Source organism: Penicillium brevicompactum, assembly GCF_028827555.1.
Source record: "Penicillium brevicompactum strain IBT 35665 chromosome Unknown utg000009l_segment0_segment0, whole genome shotgun sequence".
Lineage (NCBI taxonomy): Eukaryota > Fungi > Ascomycota > Eurotiomycetes > Eurotiales > Aspergillaceae > Penicillium > Penicillium brevicompactum.
Window position 1 is genome coordinate 274886 of NW_026623212.1, and position 19817 is coordinate 294702.

Sequence of the window (19817 nt, forward strand, 5' to 3'; positions counted from 1 at the left end):
GCTACAATAGCTCCGATATGCCGCCGACTCGAATGCGATTAGATGATGATAAAGATGTGGGTGGGACAGATAACATTGCCTCAGTGCCTCCCCGCTAGCATCGCGTGGCTTCTGATAGATCTTCATCAGCTCTGTGAAATTCAAACTGGGAGATCCCGTTGATCCAATGAAGGCTTGCTCGGCGCTCAGTTGAGCCTACTCCCAGTCCTCCGTCTGCGCCGAAATCTTGGCATCTCTTTTCATTTTTTGCCTATCCCCTATGGATTATCAGATCACTCATGAAAGCCTTTTTTTAAAGGGGCAGCAAGGGTACTTACTCCAAGCCTGTGCATTGCGTCGATTCTGCTGCCTGCGTCGCTCCACTTTGGCGTCCTGGGAGTCATGGCTGTGACATGGCTCACTATCAATGTCCTCTGTAGTTGATTCTGCGGTGTTGAGTTCCATCATCGGTATTTTGAGCGTCGTGAGTGATGGTTGGGTATGGCAGAAATGACTGAATTTGGGGGAGGCAGGGGCGAAGACGGGCTTGGCGTTCCGCTCCGGCCTTCCCGGGGCCCTCTGCCACTTCCAGTCGGGCGGTGCTCCGCTTGGGCCAGCTTAGGCATCTGCGATCTAATCTTGGACTCGATTTTTTCCATGAAACAGCTAAGTCTGGGCACACCCAGAAAATAAACAGTGTAAAAATTCAGAGCGTATTGCTGTTTTTAAGTCATGAATGCTAGGAATTTCCTCGAGGTTATTTGATCCTTATCTTTGAACTCCATGTATGCAAGACATATCCAGATATGAAACTTGGAATCCATGAATGCCATTGAAGAGCCTTGGAGCCACCAAACCGAAAATCCATTGAACCCAAAACGCCAAAGTCCATCTGCATGGTATTAGATCCCACTTTTAAGGAATCCACCCCACCTGTTCCATTGGCCACTGCAACCAACAACGGTGCTCCTCGCTCAGGAAGTAATAGATACCTCGCATCAGATGAACGCTCAATCCACGCATCCACCACATCCATTCCAACTCATGGGTGATGACACAAAAATATGAGAAAATAACTAAAGCCTCAGGTTTTCGTTGCCTAAGAAGATGAAGATACTCATCCGATATCTGAAGCAACCACACAAACACATCAGCCGTCTGACAATTCTGAGGGCCTTCCTCCTCGACAGTAGCAAATGATTTGCTCAAATCTTCTATAGCATTAAAATAACACTCCAATTCATCGGCCTGTGTAACGTGATTTCGAAGGAGATCCCGTAAGTCATCCAAGTAGCTAAGTCCGGAAGTAGATCTTGCATTTCGTGCACTGCTCCTTCGTTTGCCATTTGCGAGGATCGGCGAAATTGCTCCAGACTTGATAGTTCGTTCCGCAGTGGCAATGATGAATCGAGTTCCTCGAAAAAGAGACATCCATTCAATATCCCGATCACCAATCACCCAGAAATCATCTGGAAGTCTGGGTTTCGCGCAAGATATGATCGAAGTGATAGTCGAAAATAAATATACAGCAGTCGCATTGTCTTCGTCAATTCGTGGCAAAATTGGGGAAACCGTTTGTAAAGCCAAGTTATGGTGAAATTCCGCCTGAGCCGCGTAATTGGCATGATGATCGGGTTTCAGATAAGCCAGATGAAGTGCAGATAAAGCTAAAATTCCGTGAAGCAGGAACGGAGATGCAAATCCAAGCCTGGGAACTGTGATACGCCACACAGTTTGAAGAACGGGAAGACGAGATATCGTGTAGCAGGTGGATGTAGAGTAGTGATGAAGTAGCTCCATTTCAGCCATTCCGATCGGCCCTGTGCTATACTCGCTAATCACGAGATCACTAGCAGGACTTGCGCCTGCAGTAAATGACGGAGAGGATTTGAAGTTCACACCCGGTGTCTCTGCTGATGGTGACGGTATTTTTGATCCCATTGTCCAATTTTTTTTGGTTGTTCTTGCTTCATTGAAATCACATTCGATTCCATGTTTGACACAGTTGTTGCATTTTGGTTTGTTTTCGTCGCACTGATTTTAAGGTCAGTATTGCAACTGGAGTACTCATCGGATATGATAATTTGACACAGGGGTGGAAATACTAGGCACATACCTTGACCTTACGAGCTTTGCAAAGGTTGCAGCCGTTTCTTGATTTTGTGTGAGTTCTTCGAGATGTCTTTCTCATCTTGATGGGTTTCTCGAGCATTGGAATTTGAGGACAAAGCTGGGAGAATTTTTTTTCTCCCCAGAAAAATTTACAGAGTTCTTTGCTAGGTCCCAAAAAATACTTAAAATAAACCTTCCCACGTTACGAATTGTGGGTGCCTGGTATTGATTGACACGGAGAACCAGGGCAGAATTGCCAAAAATATGAACTTTACTTGTGCACACGCACTGCACACGCACTATACACCACGATGTTACCCTGGTTCACTCTGGTATTCTCTGACAGCTGAGATAAACAGGAAATCTATGTTACTGGAATTAATTCAAATTTAAGATTCAGCCATCCTGATTATCGTGAATTTGGGCTTTATCAATAACCTTGGAACTAGTCTTCACCTGTTTCGGAGACGGGGAAAGGAAACCAAGGAGTCGTTCTGTTTTTCATTCTTTCAAACAAGGTTCATGCCCAATTGGTATTGATAGTCTTCTATCAAAAGCTTGGCTGATCCCCAATCCCTGTATCTCTGTTCACGGCTTAGCCAAGACTTCCATTACTCGGCCAATGATAATTAATCGACGATTAGTTGCAACGACAGCCAAAAGACAGATGAAAAGAGCCCAGGAGGTCCCGAAGTCGATGATAGCTCTGTTCCGCTACCCATCGAGATATGGGATCAAGCCGATATCTAGGTAAATACATAACCTTGGAACTATTCCTGTTTACAAGCAACTATTATCTTCTTTTGAGCCGCTGATAGCAGAACGGATCTACGAGGAGCGTATCGCGTAGGCAGCGTAGCGATAGATCAATTCTGATAGATCAAAAAACGTACAGAGGGGAAAAGAGGAGAGAGGAAGGAAGAAAGAAAGAAAGAAGGAAGCGATATATACTCCGTATGGTCTGCCCTGTCCACGCAGGGTCACCAGGCCTCCAACAGTCGCGCGTGAGCGCGGCACTGAGGCTTGTCCCTTTAAACAATGGACTCCCCGGACTCCATACGTTCCACTTTAGGCTCAACGGATTGTGGGGCCGTTTGAGAAGACAAAACCACCGAGGGATGAAAAAGGCCCATCACAATCATGACCAGCAACATCATTGCCGCGTCAAAGACATACAAGAATACCTCGTGGCTGATCAGATAGCCGCTGTTTCCTTGCACAAACTCCACGATACGATAAACACTCCGGATCAAGATCAAGATGCTAGCCGTATACAGCGCAAATAGCAGGCCGTGCCAGTCACGGGGGATAAATCCTGAGGTAATACTCGAAGCTGTCGACTGCGGAGTTGGGGATTTAATGATGCGCCAGTGGAAGCAGATGGAGGTGACGAGGAAAGCGCCAAAGAAGACGAGTTGGACACAAAGACCCGCAACGATGATCCACTGGCCCACCACGAGGAGGTTTTCTGCACCTCCACTCATGACACCTCCTCCGGCGCCTTGGAGAATAAAGGAGAGGACGTCACCCAAAACAAAAATCTTGGTCATGTATTTCACTGGCACGTAGCTCAGATGCTGACCATGTAGGAACGTGATAAGTCTTCCGAGGACCATGTAAATGGAAGCTGCGTAAAGAGTGGGGGCGAGCAGAATCAGTAGATTCTGAATCGCATAGACTGTGGTTGATGTTGGGTGAAAGTGGGAGACAGCCCGAGCTCCGTATCCGATTATTTGAACTGTAGAGAGAGAGCACTGGTAAGCTATTGTACGAGATCTCGAGGGTTGGTACACAAGATATGGGCAGGCTTTACTTACAGATACCACCAACGATGAATGGATTGAAGTACTTTGCATTGTTGAGAATTCGCTGCCATAGGTGAAATGCAGTGGCCAGGAAGAACAAGGCAGCGAATATCACTGCTGCCACCAAACTCGGTGTATATTGGTAGAGGATATATTCAGATGAGGCCATGGTGGTATAGAGGGTAGCTCTGGAGGAATATGTGAAGATGTCTGCTTGTGTGTGTTGTGTTTCAGAGGATTGAAATGAGATTGGTATTTCAAACGTTTGAGGGTGCTAGTCTGAGACTTTATACAAGATACAAGTTGGCCATGATGTGCCACTTTGATCAAAATTTGACAAGACTGCGCCGCCCTTCGGGTTGCTCACATTAGAAAACTCAAATCATAGGTGGTTTATCGTTCTCGATCCTGGTCGATTCCCAAGCGACCAGGTATTCATGTACAGTAAGTAGACTCGGATAGAAGATCTGAAAATAGACTCTCGGAAATGGCGAACGCGAATCCGATGCGATCTTCGGGTTTGTTGTTAGGCAGTATAGTTTAATCCTTATCTGTATCAGATTCAACACTCAATTCACACATCTTCCAGGGTTTCCTCCACTGCCAGTGCCGCGAATCAAGGAGGTTGAACTCCACTTGGGCATCCATGGGAACCATTTGCTCAACAAACCTTGGAACCAATCACAACATCGGAGAATCCGAATCCGAATACGAAGTTGCCGAACTTTACGAGACCCACCTAATGGCTTTATCCTCCAACCATGCTGTTCATAGAGCACACATCAATCAACCTAAATGAATTAGGTAGCGGGTCCTACGGAGTACATGTTGATGGTTTTCTAAGGATCCACTATTGATGGGTCTCATTTCCTGAAAAAGACCCCCAAAGCCAATGGTGACATGCACCTAGACGCTTTGAATGGACCACCCAGCGACCAATTCACCAGCGTGTGGCATTAAGCTATATGATTATAGTACAAAATTGCGATCCCGTGCCCCAGATGTTCGATACCGCGAGTGTATATATCAAAGCTATTTCCTGCCTTTGGGGCAATCCCTCTTCAAGACTGATACATAACCAGTGCCAAAGGGTCCATTCGGCAGATGAGCCAACGATAAGGAGAAGAGGAAGGTGAGTATAGCTATCGAGCGAAGAGAGCAAGAGCGTAGCGTATGTATTGTCTGAGACCAGGGGAGAGAAGGAGAGAGAGACAGAGAGAGAGAGAGAAGATGAGAGATCTAGATCTATTTACACCAGCGGGGACCCTGCAAACCAGGCAAATACCGGCGCCGACAATAGCAGTCCACGGTATACCCCATCGACTTGCCGCCTCAGATCTCACATTTGTTATGTCAAATTCTCTCTTTTTAATCAATCCGTGGACACATCCGCTCCAGCAATGCCATCTCCGAACTTCACCCCAGCTCATTTGCCGATCACATTTCCCCATCATTTCCCAGATATTTGCTTCCTTTTGCCCCATATCCATTTAAGTTCATTAGTTACCGCAATCATCAAGCCCACTGTGGCTCGACTGCTTTTCTTGTGACATTCATGTGTTGTTGGTTTTCTTACATATTACACTAGAGCAATGTCTAGCAACTTGAGCCCTTAGCGCTTTTCTTTTGTATAAGCTACACTATTCATAGCGTGAGATATCTTGCTCACTAATGCAAGCCTATGAAGTTCAAAGGTTTGCCTCACAGAACTAGATCGATTGCGAGCATTTCCCGAATGTCAAGCGCCAAATACCCATTCTTATGGCAAGATTTCGAGACTAATACGTGAATAAGTAACACCGAAAGCGAAATCATGGTAACCCAAGTGTTGTTTGGTATTCTTACACTTCACAGGGTCCGCTTTTGCTCCAGACATAACCAATGACCCATCTACACATTAGTATACAAATGACTCATGAGTGACTCCTCCTTCCTAGATGCCTGCAGCAAGCGACTCGGATGATGAACAACAAAGATCACCTCCATAGCCAGCATCAGGACTGCATCAAATACATATGCGTAAATCTCGTTGCTCTTGAATGACTTTGACGAGCTGGCGTATTCAACAACACGATACAAACAACGAATGAGTACCAGTCCACTAGCAATATAGAGAAACTTCAAGTACTGCCTCCATGGCAGCTGGGGATCCGAAGAAGCTGAGGTAGGACGTCCGTTCAACCTTTTGTGAAACACGGACGCAATGATCACAAAAAGTCCGAAGAATAAGACCTGCACCACTAAGCCTGTTATGATGACATTTTTCCCAAGGGAAAGTTGACTAGCGGTTTTGGCACCAGATAGCATTCCACCGCCTGCTTTTGTGAGTCATGATGGATCGAAAAGAAATGGGTATGAGGGAATCCATTTTTACCTCCAACTTGGACAAGAAATGATATGACGTCTCCGCAGACAAAAATTATCGTTAGAAATCGACCGCGAATGAGTGATCGGGAATCTCCGTCAGTTACACGGATTATGCGACCGAGAAGCATATAAATTGATGCGGCGAAAAGCGAAGGCGCAAGCAAAATCAAGAGATTTTGGACAAGGAATGGCAGAAGCGTGTAATCAGGACTTTGATTTGCGCTTATAGCTCGAGCCCCATAGCCGACAGTTTCGACTAGAGTGTTGATAAAAGTCAGTATAAGTCCTGCTTGAAATCTTAGAAAGGAGAAACAGACAGAGGCCACCGATCCCAAATACTATGAAGAACCATGTTCTGTTTCTGAGCAATAGCCAATAATGGTATCCAGTGATACTGCCGAATAGTATACAAAAGATAACAGCCGCGGCCAAAGAGGGTGTATAGTCGTAGTAGTTCATTGCTGACAAAGGAGAAAGACAACATCAGCGCTTGAATAATGGTGTGTGCTAGTGTTGAATTTGAACGCCGTGGTGATATGAAAGCTTGGTTTATTCAATTTGGAATAAGGACTCTGAGACGCTTTTATATCCTGCTTGAAGGTTGCTCAGTTTGGCATTATCCACTAGTAGTGCCCAGGTGGCTATTTGAAGCTGGGAAGAAAAGGTGAAACGAGCACTAACAGAAAATACTGATGCCTATAAGCCTTCATTCGAAAATGAAAATCTTGTTCAAAGCCTCTACCGTGAAAGATCCTTAATTGGTTTTTTGATCGACCGATTAGGCATAGCTTCAGCTCGTCGTGTTGTTGAATACTTCAAGATGGTTCCAATGTTGTCGGGAAGAGTGGATCATAACCCGAACCCGAACCCGAACTTTCGTTCTCAACCAAACAAATGAGGGTATTTTTAGGCTATCATTGGATTTTCCAAACCAAGCCTCAGTACTGCGCTCATCTGGGCACGCGCGGCCAAAAAGACGATAATAGTTGCTTATATTATGTAGTTATTGGCTTAATCTCATCTTTCGATTAGCAACGGAAGAGAGCTTTTATCAAATTCAGGATCTCTTTTCGACTGTCCTTTCGACTGTCTGGCCAATCAATCCTCAAGTAATCAGGACTGGTCGAATAAAGGAAGTCTTGGCTAAGCCGTGAAAACAGAATTAGGGATTGGGGAAGAGCGTACGGGACGTGGCGCGAACCCATGGAAGGTTTCACGGGTCTGAGCTCTACCAGAGCACCACAGGGTCTAGGATGACTTACATGCTCTACGAATGGCCCTTCACTAGGAGTGGCAATTGCCAAAGTGTCTTTGCCGTCGCATTCTCACTCAAAGGCATGGCTCATGCATATCCATGGATCTTCCAAGGGTTCAATTTGAATATAGCTCAATTTGCCTGAGAGATCCTTCAACCTTGACAATTTGTCCCCCTTCAGCAAACCATTTCGAGTCCACTAATCCCGCTTCTAACCATACCAGACGAACTACAGGTCCGTACACGGTATCTGACAACTAGCAGAGAAAACGATGACACAATAGTCTTCAACGAGGTACTGCTGGATAGATGACCAGTAGATTAACGGTGAGAAGCAAGAGGAAAGTGCTCGAGGTAAAGAGATTTGAGCACGGATATATCAAGATAAATCACCAAGATTTCAACAAACGCAAATCCGTCGTCACACTGGAGCCTCCATACCCTAGTAATCCCACCCGCAGAGTGACATGATTAGCGCGACGGATTCGCTCTCCCCGTTCACATCACCACAGTACACCAGCGTGCCTTGGCCGATACGAGCCGCCGCAACCGCAGCCTGCGAGCGATCCACATCTTGAGGCGCAAAAACGTTACTCTGCGTTTGGGCACCGGGAGCCGCAACAAACAACCTCTAGCTTTCGGTAGCACCTTGAACGTGGACAGCCTTCATATTGTATTCATGTGGCATTGCGCCTGGACGAAGGCCAAAGGGGAAGATGCAGGACGGGTTGATCCGGAAGTCTGTGCGGTGATAATCGCCCCTCTTCCAAGGAAGACCGAAGGCCTTGAAGAAATCGTCGAATTGGTCTCCACTGGTGGAGCTTGGAAAGTGTTGGCCGACGATGACGAGTCCACCGTGCTCGATGAATGATTTCACCAACGCAAAGACTTCTTGGTTCTTGGGGTCGGGCATAGCGAGACCTTCATCCGTGGTGATGATTGCCGTCAGAGGGGTATTCTCAAGGACTGTGAGAGCGGCTTTGGGTGTCTTTGCGTGCTTGACGTTTGCCACTGAGAGGAAAGCGTCGACCAGCTGACCATGAACGTCATCAAAGTAGTCTTCATATGCAAGGGAGAGGAGAAGAACGGTGCGTTTCTGTGATGCCATTCTTTGCGTGAGGACGGTTTAGTTGACTTTGCAATGGCAGGCACTTGTGGTGGTGGGACTTTCGGAGGGTGAGATTTAGATTATTCAATCTTGAGTACTCTGCTGACGAAGAGAAACAGAAATGTATTGCGAGGCAATGTAGTGTGAGATGCAGAGAGGAAGAAAAAGGGGAAGGGAAGAGAGGAAGAGGGGGGGTAAAAGAAGGTCCCGATGTCTGATTATTAGCAAACTGACTCATGAGATGGACATTTTCGACCAAACTGACGTTTAGTAGAGCCGAAAAACTCAACAGTGCATCTTTCAAGTTTCGCATTGCCCTTTCCACTGCCCCATTTGGACCAGAGTGATATGTTGAAAGCATGGTTTGGTTGATCTCTGATTGCTTCAGGAAATTTGTGACCTCGCTTCTATTTTCAGACCCTGTATCAAGCACAAGCAGTCAGGGCTCCGACATCTGTATCAAGTTGGAAAAGGGTGCTGGGAATTTGTGGCTCATATGCCATACAAGTAGTTTGCCGCAGGTAAATCTTGGCATCTGTATGCCTCAGAAATCTACTTCGCCCGTGCAGCTCTTCAATCGACAAAGCTCACCTAATCGGCGCTAAAATACTCCGTATGCAGGTTACCTTTACGGATGTCAATTGCTTCTTCATGCAGTTATCCCACTGAAGGATACCAATTTACTGGAACTGAGCTCAAACAAAAGAGATGAGACATGTCGTTTGAACTCTAGGGTTACCTCCATGCTGGGCTGATTGTTGTGATTCCAAAACGGACTAGCGTGTCTTGGCAAGCTTCCAGTCACATGACGTGTTTCCACTCTTTTTCGGGGTGGAATTACTAAAGGTTTCTTAGGACACGCCGCTCTTCATTTTCTGGGTTTGAAAATGAGGTGTCCCAGTGTGGTCAATCATATACAAACTGCAACTAGGTCGAGCTATTTAAAGTTGTGTGCAAGCGAAATCCTTTGCAAATTCCATGATTGTGGAAACCCGTCCACTCGCCTTGAGCCACAAACAGCCTTAAAATTCGAGCTGGCGACAAGACCTCGGGAATAAACATCGTCAACATTCTCAATGAGTAGTTGACAGCCTCCAGGAGAAAAGGTTGAATGGTCTTAAACATGCGAATGCTGAAGAGGGCCATACCCGAATGTATGTGATTGTCCACGGGCCAGCTCTTCACGATCGAGAAGTCTCTGCTCTGTCAAGGGGTATTCCATGCTCGTACTAAGAACAGGAGGCTCGTAGACATTCTCCGTCTTAGGAAAGTACCAGAAGTTGGAAACAATCATAATGATCAGCATCAGTCCAACATCTAAGGCATATGTAGGCCACTCCACCGTGGATAGATACGCCTCCGTACCAGTCGCATATTCAATTAACCGGTAAATATTTCGGACAGTGATGAGAGAACTGCAAAGGTAGAGATTCCAGAGTCTGATCTTCAGATTCACGCCCAAATGAACGGGCTTTTCTCGGACCAGAGAGTTAAGTCGACTCTGGAAGACAACAGCGACCAGAATAAAGACAGCAAAGAAGAACAGTTGCAGTGCAAGGCCAGCCAAAATAACTCCCTTGGCCAAGTCGAACCTAGATTTAGACTCGGCTCGAAGAAGTATCACGACACCAATAGCTTGAACGAAGAAGCAAAATATGTCACCAACGACAAAGATAGGCGTGAGCCATTTTATGCGGATAAATGATAGCTCTGGGTGTTCTGATTTGCGGATCAAACGACCGAGGAGCATGTAGACTGAAGCAGCGAAGAGGATGGGGGCGAGGAAAATGAGCAGAGTTTGAATCTCGAACGGCCTCTGCTTGTCGAGGTGCTTGCTTGAATATGCCCGTGCAAGCAGACCAACGCCTTCAACTGCAGAGGGTTCTCATGTCAGTTTGTGGGATCCTTTCAATTCGCACCTCGGGGAACAGGGGCTCATACAGGCAGCGGCAACAAGGATTACAATTCCAAACCATTGACGCGTCACGATAATTCTCCATATCTGGACCAAGGCACAGAGGCAGAAGAGAATTGCTACAACAGCAGCCGCAGCGATAGAGGGTTTATAAAATGTGTAGTAGGGATTCTCATCATCGGAGCTTGAAGACATAATGGAGTTAGGAGGGTACCCGAGTGTCTGGGTTTCCCAAGATGGTATGGTCAAATTGAATAGTTGTTGTAGAGGATGATATGGGCTTTCCTCGGGACATCACTCCTTTTTAAAGTACCACCGAACTTTCAGAAGTTGCTTCATCCACAAACAAGTCATGTATTTTTAGACTGCAAAGGTCCACCTAACTATACCAGTCCAGGTTCATCTGGGGCTGATTGAACATTGTGCACATATGGGATTGGCCAGCAGTACTACGTAGTTGGAGAATAATACGAGTACGTCTCTCAATTAGGTTACCTTATGCTGCTCGCAAGGTGGAGAGCTCGTGTGCGGAATAAACAGCAAGTGGATGCCAGTAGGAAATGAAGGGCTAAGCAACACCAAGGCATAAAGCTGTCTCTTGCTTACCACAAAGTACCTGATCTCAAACGCTGTCAAAGCATCATATCTCTCCAGCTGAGTAAAGTGATCGACAACCGCTCAGCCTCTCATTTGCGACTAACCCGTTCTGGGTATTCCCTGCGACATCCTTTTGATTGGTTCTTTGGGCAGTCTGGACCCATAATTTTCATACTCCGTACCCAGCCCTAGGCTTTCTAACGAAGAGGCTAAGTACGCATTCTGGCTTACAGCAGTTTGCACAATCGCCGTGCAGTTTTCCACGCTCGTTTTGTTTCCCGCCCCATTTGCCAAGGCCATGTTCACCCGAAGCAATTTGACTAAGGGGCAGCACGACGACAACACAGTTGTAACGGGCGCCCACGACAGCAGCTATCGCCCATCGTGCACTTTCATTTGTTCCTTTTCAAATATTGCCATTCTGCTTTTTTTTGAATCTGACCATGGAAGTCTACAGTCAAATTGCTATTGATTTGTTTCTGCCAGTTTAGTTTTCAAAAATGACAGTAAAAAAGATAGCAAAGTTTCAGAGGTTCTATGTAGTAATGAGCAAAAGTCCAAATTGCAAGATGAGCACTAGCTACTGCTGTAGGGCGCCTTGCGATCTATGTTGCTCTTTCCATCCATATCTAAGACATGGGTATAGATCCATGAGCTATTCTGTGGTAATCAATCGATCCAAAGGTTTGCGGCAGTCTGTTTGGCCTACCTGGGAATGAATTCAGGTTCCCACGTAGAGTGTACGATATTACAGTTGAAATTCAATTGGGTTTATGTCTCAAGTTTGCCAGCCTGGCTATGTAGCATTCGTTGATCAGAAAAGATACTTGCGGTTGATACCCGTGTAGGAATCGGTGGCATTGCGCGCTTTGCTCAAATCAACATCCGGAGTCCTTTGACAGTCAAGGTTCAGGATATCACAAATGGCAAAAGGTAATCCACCTTGCCTAGAGGCACACCTTCCTTGCGCAAGATGGCATAAGCAGTAGTGACATGGAAGAAGATATTCGCTTGCATAATAGATGCATACGCAATTCCAGACAGTTGTTGTATATTGCCTCCCAAGGGGGTGGGACCAACGGCTTCAGATTGTTCGATGATGAGGTCTCTGTCAACGGTGTTGAGTGTCTCAAGCACCTTGTCGATGTGAGCGTACATTTCCTCATATGTGAGGACAACGTCGCTCTTTGTGTCCTCCGTTGGGAAAGGCTCCGCTGTCAGCTTAGCCAGAGTTAGCCGCGTTTGCGTGGTTGCTGCGAAGACCTGATAGCTGAGTGATTTCATATCATCGCAGAGTCGACAGGACGGAAGGCTGGAGGCATTGGGCCCCTCCTCAGCTTTGTGGAGGATGTTCGAAAGCGCAGTCAAAGCTCGCTTTGTTTGTAGGACAAAGCCCTCATAAATTGTGTATGTCATTCTCGCGATCGAACCCGGAGCAATTTTGGTGACGTTTGTGTCGAGAAACTTATTTGAACTGAGACCAGGGGATCGTTGGAGACCAAGCATTTATGTAATTTGCGACCTTTCCTGGGACCCCATGGTACGCAGCGCCTTGGGCAGCGCTAAAGTGAACATGTAAGCACTAGCGGGTCGGTGTCTCCGGGGGCGGAAAATACAGCATCCATTGACGTAAGTTCACAGAGACCTTGGGTCAGCTTACGAAGTGAGAGCGACTCAAATTCAATCCGAATCCACTAGAAGAACGACATTGGAAGGATTCCACAGCTTGTTGTTGAGGCTGACGAGAGTCAGGAGCGCTGCATCAGATGGTTGAAAACAAAATCCGTTTTGTGTCGTTGTGAGTTATGTTCGCCGGAGTGAAATATCTGAACAACGCCATACTGATACCTGGCGCAAATCCGTTGAAAAATGGCTGACATCTAAATGAGAAAGGCTGCAACTGGTGAGCAATGAGAACTGCGAATCGATCTGCGTCAATTAGATTATTGTGTTTGTCTGGTTTGTCTGGTTTGCATGACTTGCATGACTTGCACGGTTTGCACGGTTTGCACGGCTTCCTCGGCTTCCTCGGTAGATCCCATAAGCTCGGCGCACTCGGTAGAATCAGTGAATTCGGTAAGATCGGTGATATCGGTTTGTACAGCTGTACCCAATTTTGGCTGACCTCCTGTCATAGTATATTTCATGAGAGGTCCGAGATATATATAATATGACATGATATTATTGAGCACTGTTGGCATCTTCCACTTGTGGGGTAATGTCACCACCGCACATCGCCGACAACGGGGGCCCTACTTCAAGACCAGCAAGACCAGCAAGACCAGCAAGACCAGCAAGACCAGCAAGACACGCAAGACACGCAAGACACGCAAAAACAGTCCTGGCTGCTGCCATAACTGAGCGTTGGAAGGTCACCGGTGCGCAGCAGCATTTGGGCTGATCCATCGATCGATCGATCTCGACTAATAGCCGGAGGACAGGATGCTACTAATCTGTTTTATGACTTCGCAGTACGTAGCCTCGCAACTTGCCGCATGAGCCGCATAGACCGCTTGTGCCGCCTGCGCCACGACGTATGCCTGCCTCTGCTCCGTACTGGCCCCTGAATCTGTCATTGCCGCGAAGGAAATCACTGATTAGTACTCGAAGCAAGAGAGACGTCTGTCTGCCCTTCAGAGTGCAGCTCTGGTCACATCGGTACTTCACCGTCTTGTCAAAGAGAAGTCACTTGATCTAGCTGATGAGATCGGCACGGGTATGTTGCGATCGACCCGAAAGCGTCCGAGCGTTCCATCGCTGTTCATACACATCTGCTCGTCTATTGCGCAGTCCCTCCAATAAATTCCCGGTTGGCACTTTTCGACGAGCGGGCTCTGAGATGCTAAGCGCCAACAATGCGCATGGTGTTCTAGATGACTCGCAGAACTTAGAACGATTTCTGCACCCATGTCACCTCGTGTCGCTCCCCTCGTGGTCAAATCCAAGTCCCGGGTCCGCAGATTTTCGGTAGGATAATCTGGTTGTGAGCCAAGGATGAAGATCGTGTGATCTTCGCTATAACAAAATTCAGGGAGCAAGAAGAATACATGATGTCTTGGCATGGCTGCTAGAGCTTATGATCATGAGAGTCTTGTAGCTAATTCCATTAGCACACTTGCTCGAGATGAACAATTGTCATTGACGCTGATTGTTATCCATTTGTCAAATCCACCTACCCAATCGCAGTGAGACTTCAGGCTAAAGATAGTAGTATTAATATGGAAGCCCTGATATGAAGTCTGAATTTGGAAGGTCTCAACTAGGTGAAACAATCACAGCTGCAGGTAGTGCAAGCCGTGGATAAACGCTGTATCGAGTTTGTGTGTGAATTTCAACCCCCATAGCTCGTCAAACGGCTTTCCAGCTACTCGCCTTCTTCCTCCAGCATCGCAACACGTCTTCTTTTGACCTCTTCGAGCAAGTACAGCTGCAGTTGATAATCCTCCTCGCCTGCGACCGCAAGTCCACGTCTGAGATGGGAGAAATCCATCACGTTTTCGTTGGCGAGCGCATCGAGCCTTTGAATTTCGGCTTCGGCGAGTCCCTTCTGGCGAAGTCTCGCGCGGTTGTGTCGTTGTGCGTCTTCAAGGATGGTGAGAATGTTGTGAATTGCAGCGTCATTCCAGTCCAAGTCGCGGAGCTCGTCTTGCATCTTCTTTTGGGCAGAAGTCAGGGTGGAAAGGTATTTTCTGATATCCTCTGCGGATGGCTCAATGGGCACAAAGTCATCAGTAATTTCCGTCGCGGTTCGGTTGAGCTCTTCTCCCGACACGTGTCTGAGATTGTTTCCAGTGTCATCGAGTATGCACAATCCCTCGGATGAGGTAGATTCCGGTTGGTTGTTTGCCATTGTGGGGGTGAGATCACAGGGAGGAGATTGAAGAGGGGGTTTTCTCCCCCAAGATTTCCTAGCAGACGGTCGTTACACACACCTGTGGACCCAACCACGGATGTGTCAGAATGCCCTCATTTAAGGTTTACGGCTCCAGCAAGACTTCCATGGTAGACTTTCTCCAGAGCTCTTCGGATAGGACCCGGGGACTATGCATTCTGGGACAAATCATTGACACCTTTATGCTTGCGCAATTATTACTACACACATACCCTAATCTGCGAGAACAATTTCTCTCCATGGTCTTACACTGGCATTTACCGGATTTTCAAGCATCTTGAAGCACAACTAAAACTGGAGTTCGATTTTCTCCATGGCCAAACACTGCAGTAAATGAGATTTCAACCTAGCTACAAACAGCAAAAGCACTGGTGTCAGACCAGCTACACCAATGCCCAGTCCGAGCGCACTGTAGTTCTCTTGTCAATATAGATTCTAACCATAAGAGCAGCCTACTCACTCGATGGTTGCTTGCACATCTTGTCCAGTAAAGTTGCCCGTTGACGCAGAAATTGCATCTTTGGGTTGTACCGGCCGAACAATACTGCTTCTGGTTAGAGTCTCTCTTTTCTCTGAACACTGGAGAGCAACTGGATGGAAAGGGTAGAAATACGCCCGGGTATATTCTCTGGGTTCCCGCTATTTCATCGGGTTCGTTTCCGGTTTGGCCATCCTGTATATTAGGAACGGGATATTCCTCAATCGACAGATCTGGGAATTTCGCAGCTTCGAGGGCAATCCGGCATGCTAGAATACCTCAGGTGCTGTCAGAGTTTTGCCCCTTTGTTTTTCATTCCTATTTGTAGGAAGAATGCCAACCTTGAGACTCGGCAGGCTCTGTCTGAGGAAGCGCTCCAGCACAGATAGCATTGATAAAGAGAATTTTCAAGATAGCCTGTGTTGGGAGCATATTGAAAGACGACTTCAAAGGTTTTTTTCACTTGAATGGTTCAATCTGTATTGTTCGCAGTTCTGCTTCACCGATGTTTAGATTCGTGCTTCCTTTTATAGGTATATCTCGTGCGGCGTGCCAAGATGTGCCATCTATGCCATACCTACCTAGGTAGTCATTCTCGTACTTTTTTTCTGGGATTGTCAGCTGGGAATTCTAACATCGGGATACTGGTTACATGTGGGGAGGATCAAAGTTTACGATGGTACAATTGTCAGTGGTAACATGTCAAGACCGGAGGCCTGTAGATAATCATAGTAACTAACATGATTTATCTTCACGCATACCATATCAATCTTCTCGCGTGTGTTTATATCAATGGAATAAAGCTGGCTGCAAGTTTTGAGATCGTTAGATTTCTACTAGGAGCAAAGTCACTTCCCGATTTTCATATTTGGTTCATTTCTTGTGTACTAGAGCCGTACCTAGCGGTGTCAAGTATCAGCCGAATAGGTATACTGAATATATTCCATATCCACCGGCCAGCTTATAAGATGTTAAAAGACTAACTCGAGACATCACTAATTTCTCAACTGCTTCGAAGGTTTGTGACACCCAGACGAATTCCAGGTTGTTCAATAGTCTTTTCTGGTGTAGTCAGATGGATAAAGTTACCGTGCTCTTCGACTTTCACAAGCTTGTGGTCTCTAGAGAATACGACTATATCTCATTGCAACTTGTCATTGATGACAGGATGGGTGTCAAGTTCCTTGGAAATATGGTGTAACACAAACCTGACGACTCGCCCCGTTCTCAGAAATTTTATGGCTTTTGGATTCAATCCTCGCATCATAGGCTCTCCATTCTTGAAACCAAGCACATACGACCACAGGGTGTGGAGAACAGGGCTTCCCGTCCGCTCAGCCGTACTTAAGCCACACGCCGGTGAGTTAGTAGTTGGGTGGGTGACCACCAGCGAATCCTCACTGTTGTATGTTTTTTTTCCGTTGTTTTGTTTAAAGCTTTTTTGTCTGCCGGGTATAGTGTGAGATGGGGGCTCCTTGTTGCTATTACTCATTTTGTTGCGGAGAAATACTGAGGGGAGCGGGAAGCGTATTTCGGCCACGCGATGATTAGCCTTGACTTCCGAGCTTTTGGACTTTGCTGCAGGAGTCTGGCTGGTTGATGCTACCAGTACGGAGTACATGAGTGGTACACTAATCCATACAGTATCTATTCGCCTATTCATCGTGTGTCTTGGATGCCAAGAGGCATCCCTGCTTGCCATCATAAAGAGGGAGAGGTTTGGCCATTCAAAATGCGTATTAGTGGCTTCTAATGGTCCAATATTCCATTTGAGGGTACGAGGAGAAGATATAAAATCGAGACAGTGCAGGAAAACGAGAAGACACAAAATGGACCGAATATGCAAACGGCCGAAGAACATGAACAGAAAACCTCCAGGATCTTGACATACATATCCAACCCGTGGACGCAGCTGAAAAGCGAAGTGGGAAAGCTGAGAGTCAAAGCACCTACACCCACCTGTACATCCGTACGGAGCACACGCATATTTGCCTTTTCGACTAGTGATCTGCAGATTTCGTTCATTCACCTCCTCTGGCGGGGTTGGAGGTATCACCTGATTCCTGAAAATTTGATTTTGTAACGAAGCCTCACTCCCTTCACTCCCGTTGTGATTCAGAGAATTTACCGCTTTGACATTCGGATTCTGACCTCCCCCGGTTGTCGTTTTTGCAAGCATCATGCCTTACCTTGAGAACATTCAAGTATATCCATTGAGTGGGTCACTCGAGTGAGAAACATTATCTTTACGTGCTTGGGCCTTACGATGCTTCGGGTTCGATTCGGTTGTGCTCAATGCTGCAAGCCAAGCCAGATCGATCAGATGGAACAACTCTGCATTTCGTGCTGGGTGACCAAGTCTCACCGAGCGAAGTATTGAATACAGGGCCTTTCGCTACATGGTTTTGCCATCTTTTGAATCCCACCAGACCCGGTCAAACTGATTCCAACCCCAGGGTGGTGCATCCCACATAGCCAATTCACGAACCACTGTCTCATAGCACCCATCGGCAGGCATATTTCCCTGGCAGACATTTCCTCCCACAGCGATGTTGATGAGAATTCGGAACTCACTCATCTTCCTCGTGCCAGGCGGCTTCTCCGCCCGCATGACGGGCATGCCATCAATCAACCAGATCAAGCGCCCGCCACCTGTGCTTTCGTCTTCGTCCCAGACAAAATCGTACCTTACCCCCACCGGCGAGCTGATGTTGGGAATAGGTGTTTCGAGAACACGATGTTTGTTCCAGTCCTCGCCGTTGAAATGGCCCCAATGCAGACATGTGTGGTTGATGGCATCTCCATTCCACGCTTCCATGATATCAATCTCACCATCCTCGGGCCACTTGAAAGGATCTTTAGGGAGCAACCAAAAGGCCGGCCAGATACCCCCGGCCACCGGGGCCGTGATTCTAGCTGATAGGCAGCCTCGCGATCGGTCCAGGGTCTGATGACTCGAGAGTCTGGCGCTGGTGAACTTTTGGGTATGTTCCGGATGCCCGTGGTTGATCAGAGCGCGCACGATCAGTGCATCACCTTGCGGGGAATGGAACGAGTTTTGGGGGCTGTCGATGTAGTTTTGTGCCTCATTGTTGCCCCATCCATGTTGGCCTTGCTCGTGATAGAAGTTGGATGACACCGGAGCCTGAGGATGTAGGTTGGGTTGCCAATAAATCTGGGGTTGCTGCTGCTCCGGATATCCTAGTGGGGGTTTGCTGGAGGTTGGGATAGGCGGTGGGGCATTGTTTGACGGCGCTGATTGGGAATTTTGGTTGGTTATGTCGTCCCAAGCCTTATCTGCCTTGTCGATTAGACCCTGAAGTGCTTGTCTGAATGGCATATTGAGCACGATATTGGCATGGATGTTGTTGGACAAAGCAGTGATTTATATGCTGTCGTTGATTCTGTCTCGGGCGATTTGTCTTGGCGCGCCAAGGCCAGGCTTCATCATTCTTGTTTGTTGTGTGTTTTCAACATTGTGCACACTTCGCGCTTTGAACTCAGTATGATCACTGTTCTCAGCTTAGATATTGACGAAAGAGATTTTGAATATCAAGCATTGGCTATTTGAAGTCTAGAAAGCCCATGGATGTGTCAGACGAATAGCTGGAGAGCCAAATAAGAATTGATGGATTCGGAATTCCAATGCTGTATTCCATTCTCATGATCCTTGTGGGATTTCTGCATAGATGGAGGCGATAATTCCCACGGGTTTCAAGAGAGTTACAAAAGCCGTCAATGCGCAAATGAGTCTTACTGTGCGGAGTAGTGGGGGCGTATGCTCTCTCTACTGGTGATATTTAGTAGGCAGTTCCCAGAGTTCAGACAATTAAGCCATTCTTTCCCTTTGCTTCAAACTGGGCTTGCCGATTTCCTCCCATTTTGTGCACATTCTTGGCACCCCTTGCTTCTCCGTGGTTGAATTGATCGGCGCTCTTGAGAGTGCAGGTAAACGTTTCTTTGTTCACTAGGTAGCCCTTGAGGGGATATCGAGCGAAGCACAGAGCAGTATGTAGCATCAACTGTATGTATTGTGGGAGCCTCCCTCAAGAAAGGAGGAAGAGAGGGAAGCTCCCGATCACGACCACCTGGCACTGCGAAGACCCTGCAAACCAGGCAAACACCGGCGCCGACAGGACACTCCACCTTCTGTGTCACCCAAGTGTTGGCCTCAGCGCCCGACTCAGGCATCTTTCCCTTCCAGCCAACCCCTCGTTGCCTTTCTGGTGAGGTATTCGAAGGCCCAGGGCCAATCTCGTCAAGGGTGAGAAATTATTGACCCGTTGATGTTTTGAGTGAGACCGAGGAG

The 19817-nt window shown here is 47.1% G+C and overlaps 8 protein-coding genes across 8 annotated transcripts; 1 reads left to right on the forward strand and 7 right to left on the reverse strand.

Annotated features, from left to right (window-relative positions):
* Positions 1-2362: 2362 nt before the first annotated feature.
* N7506_011546 (RTA1 domain-containing protein) lies at positions 2363-4065 on the reverse strand (the record flags this gene model as incomplete). Its single annotated transcript, XM_056960837.1, has 3 exons — positions 2363-2390; positions 3268-3829; positions 3909-4065. 3 exons carry the CDS (start codon positions 4063-4065, stop codon positions 2363-2365), a joined length of 747 nt encoding a protein of 248 aa, XP_056805371.1.
* A 4084-nt stretch (positions 4066-8149) lies between these two features.
* Positions 8150-8626, reverse strand: N7506_011547 (uncharacterized protein; the record flags this gene model as incomplete). The annotated part of the gene is made up of 1 exon (XM_056960838.1): positions 8150-8626. The coding sequence occupies one exon, from the start codon at positions 8624-8626 to the stop codon at positions 8150-8152; it is 477 nt and encodes a 158-aa protein (XP_056805372.1).
* Positions 8627-9743: 1117 nt separating this feature from the next.
* On the reverse strand, positions 9744-10736 carry N7506_011548 (RTA1 domain-containing protein; the record flags this gene model as incomplete). The annotated part of the gene is made up of 2 exons (XM_056960839.1): positions 9744-10498; positions 10568-10736. The coding sequence occupies 2 exons, from the start codon at positions 10734-10736 to the stop codon at positions 9744-9746; spliced, it is 924 nt and encodes a 307-aa protein (XP_056805373.1).
* Positions 10737-12047: 1311 nt separating this feature from the next.
* N7506_011549 (DUF1993 domain-containing protein) lies at positions 12048-12554 on the reverse strand (the record flags this gene model as incomplete). The annotated part of the gene is made up of 1 exon (XM_056960840.1): positions 12048-12554. The coding sequence occupies one exon, from the start codon at positions 12552-12554 to the stop codon at positions 12048-12050; it is 507 nt and encodes a 168-aa protein (XP_056805374.1).
* A 527-nt stretch (positions 12555-13081) lies between these two features.
* Positions 13082-13273, reverse strand: N7506_011550 (uncharacterized protein; the record flags this gene model as incomplete). Its single annotated transcript, XM_056960841.1, has 1 exon — positions 13082-13273. One exon carries the CDS (start codon positions 13271-13273, stop codon positions 13082-13084), a length of 192 nt encoding a protein of 63 aa, XP_056805375.1.
* Positions 13274-13313: 40 nt separating this feature from the next.
* Positions 13314-13499, forward strand: N7506_011551 (uncharacterized protein; the record flags this gene model as incomplete). Its single annotated transcript, XM_056960842.1, has 1 exon — positions 13314-13499. One exon carries the CDS (start codon positions 13314-13316, stop codon positions 13497-13499), a length of 186 nt encoding a protein of 61 aa, XP_056805376.1.
* A 1003-nt stretch (positions 13500-14502) lies between these two features.
* Positions 14503-14988, reverse strand: N7506_011552 (uncharacterized protein; the record flags this gene model as incomplete). Its single annotated transcript, XM_056960843.1, has 1 exon — positions 14503-14988. The coding sequence occupies one exon, from the start codon at positions 14986-14988 to the stop codon at positions 14503-14505; it is 486 nt and encodes a 161-aa protein (XP_056805377.1).
* A 2915-nt stretch (positions 14989-17903) lies between these two features.
* N7506_011553 (glycoside hydrolase family 16 protein) lies at positions 17904-18848 on the reverse strand (the record flags this gene model as incomplete). Its single annotated transcript, XM_056960844.1, has 1 exon — positions 17904-18848. The coding sequence occupies one exon, from the start codon at positions 18846-18848 to the stop codon at positions 17904-17906; it is 945 nt and encodes a 314-aa protein (XP_056805378.1).
* Positions 18849-19817: the final 969 nt, after the last annotated feature.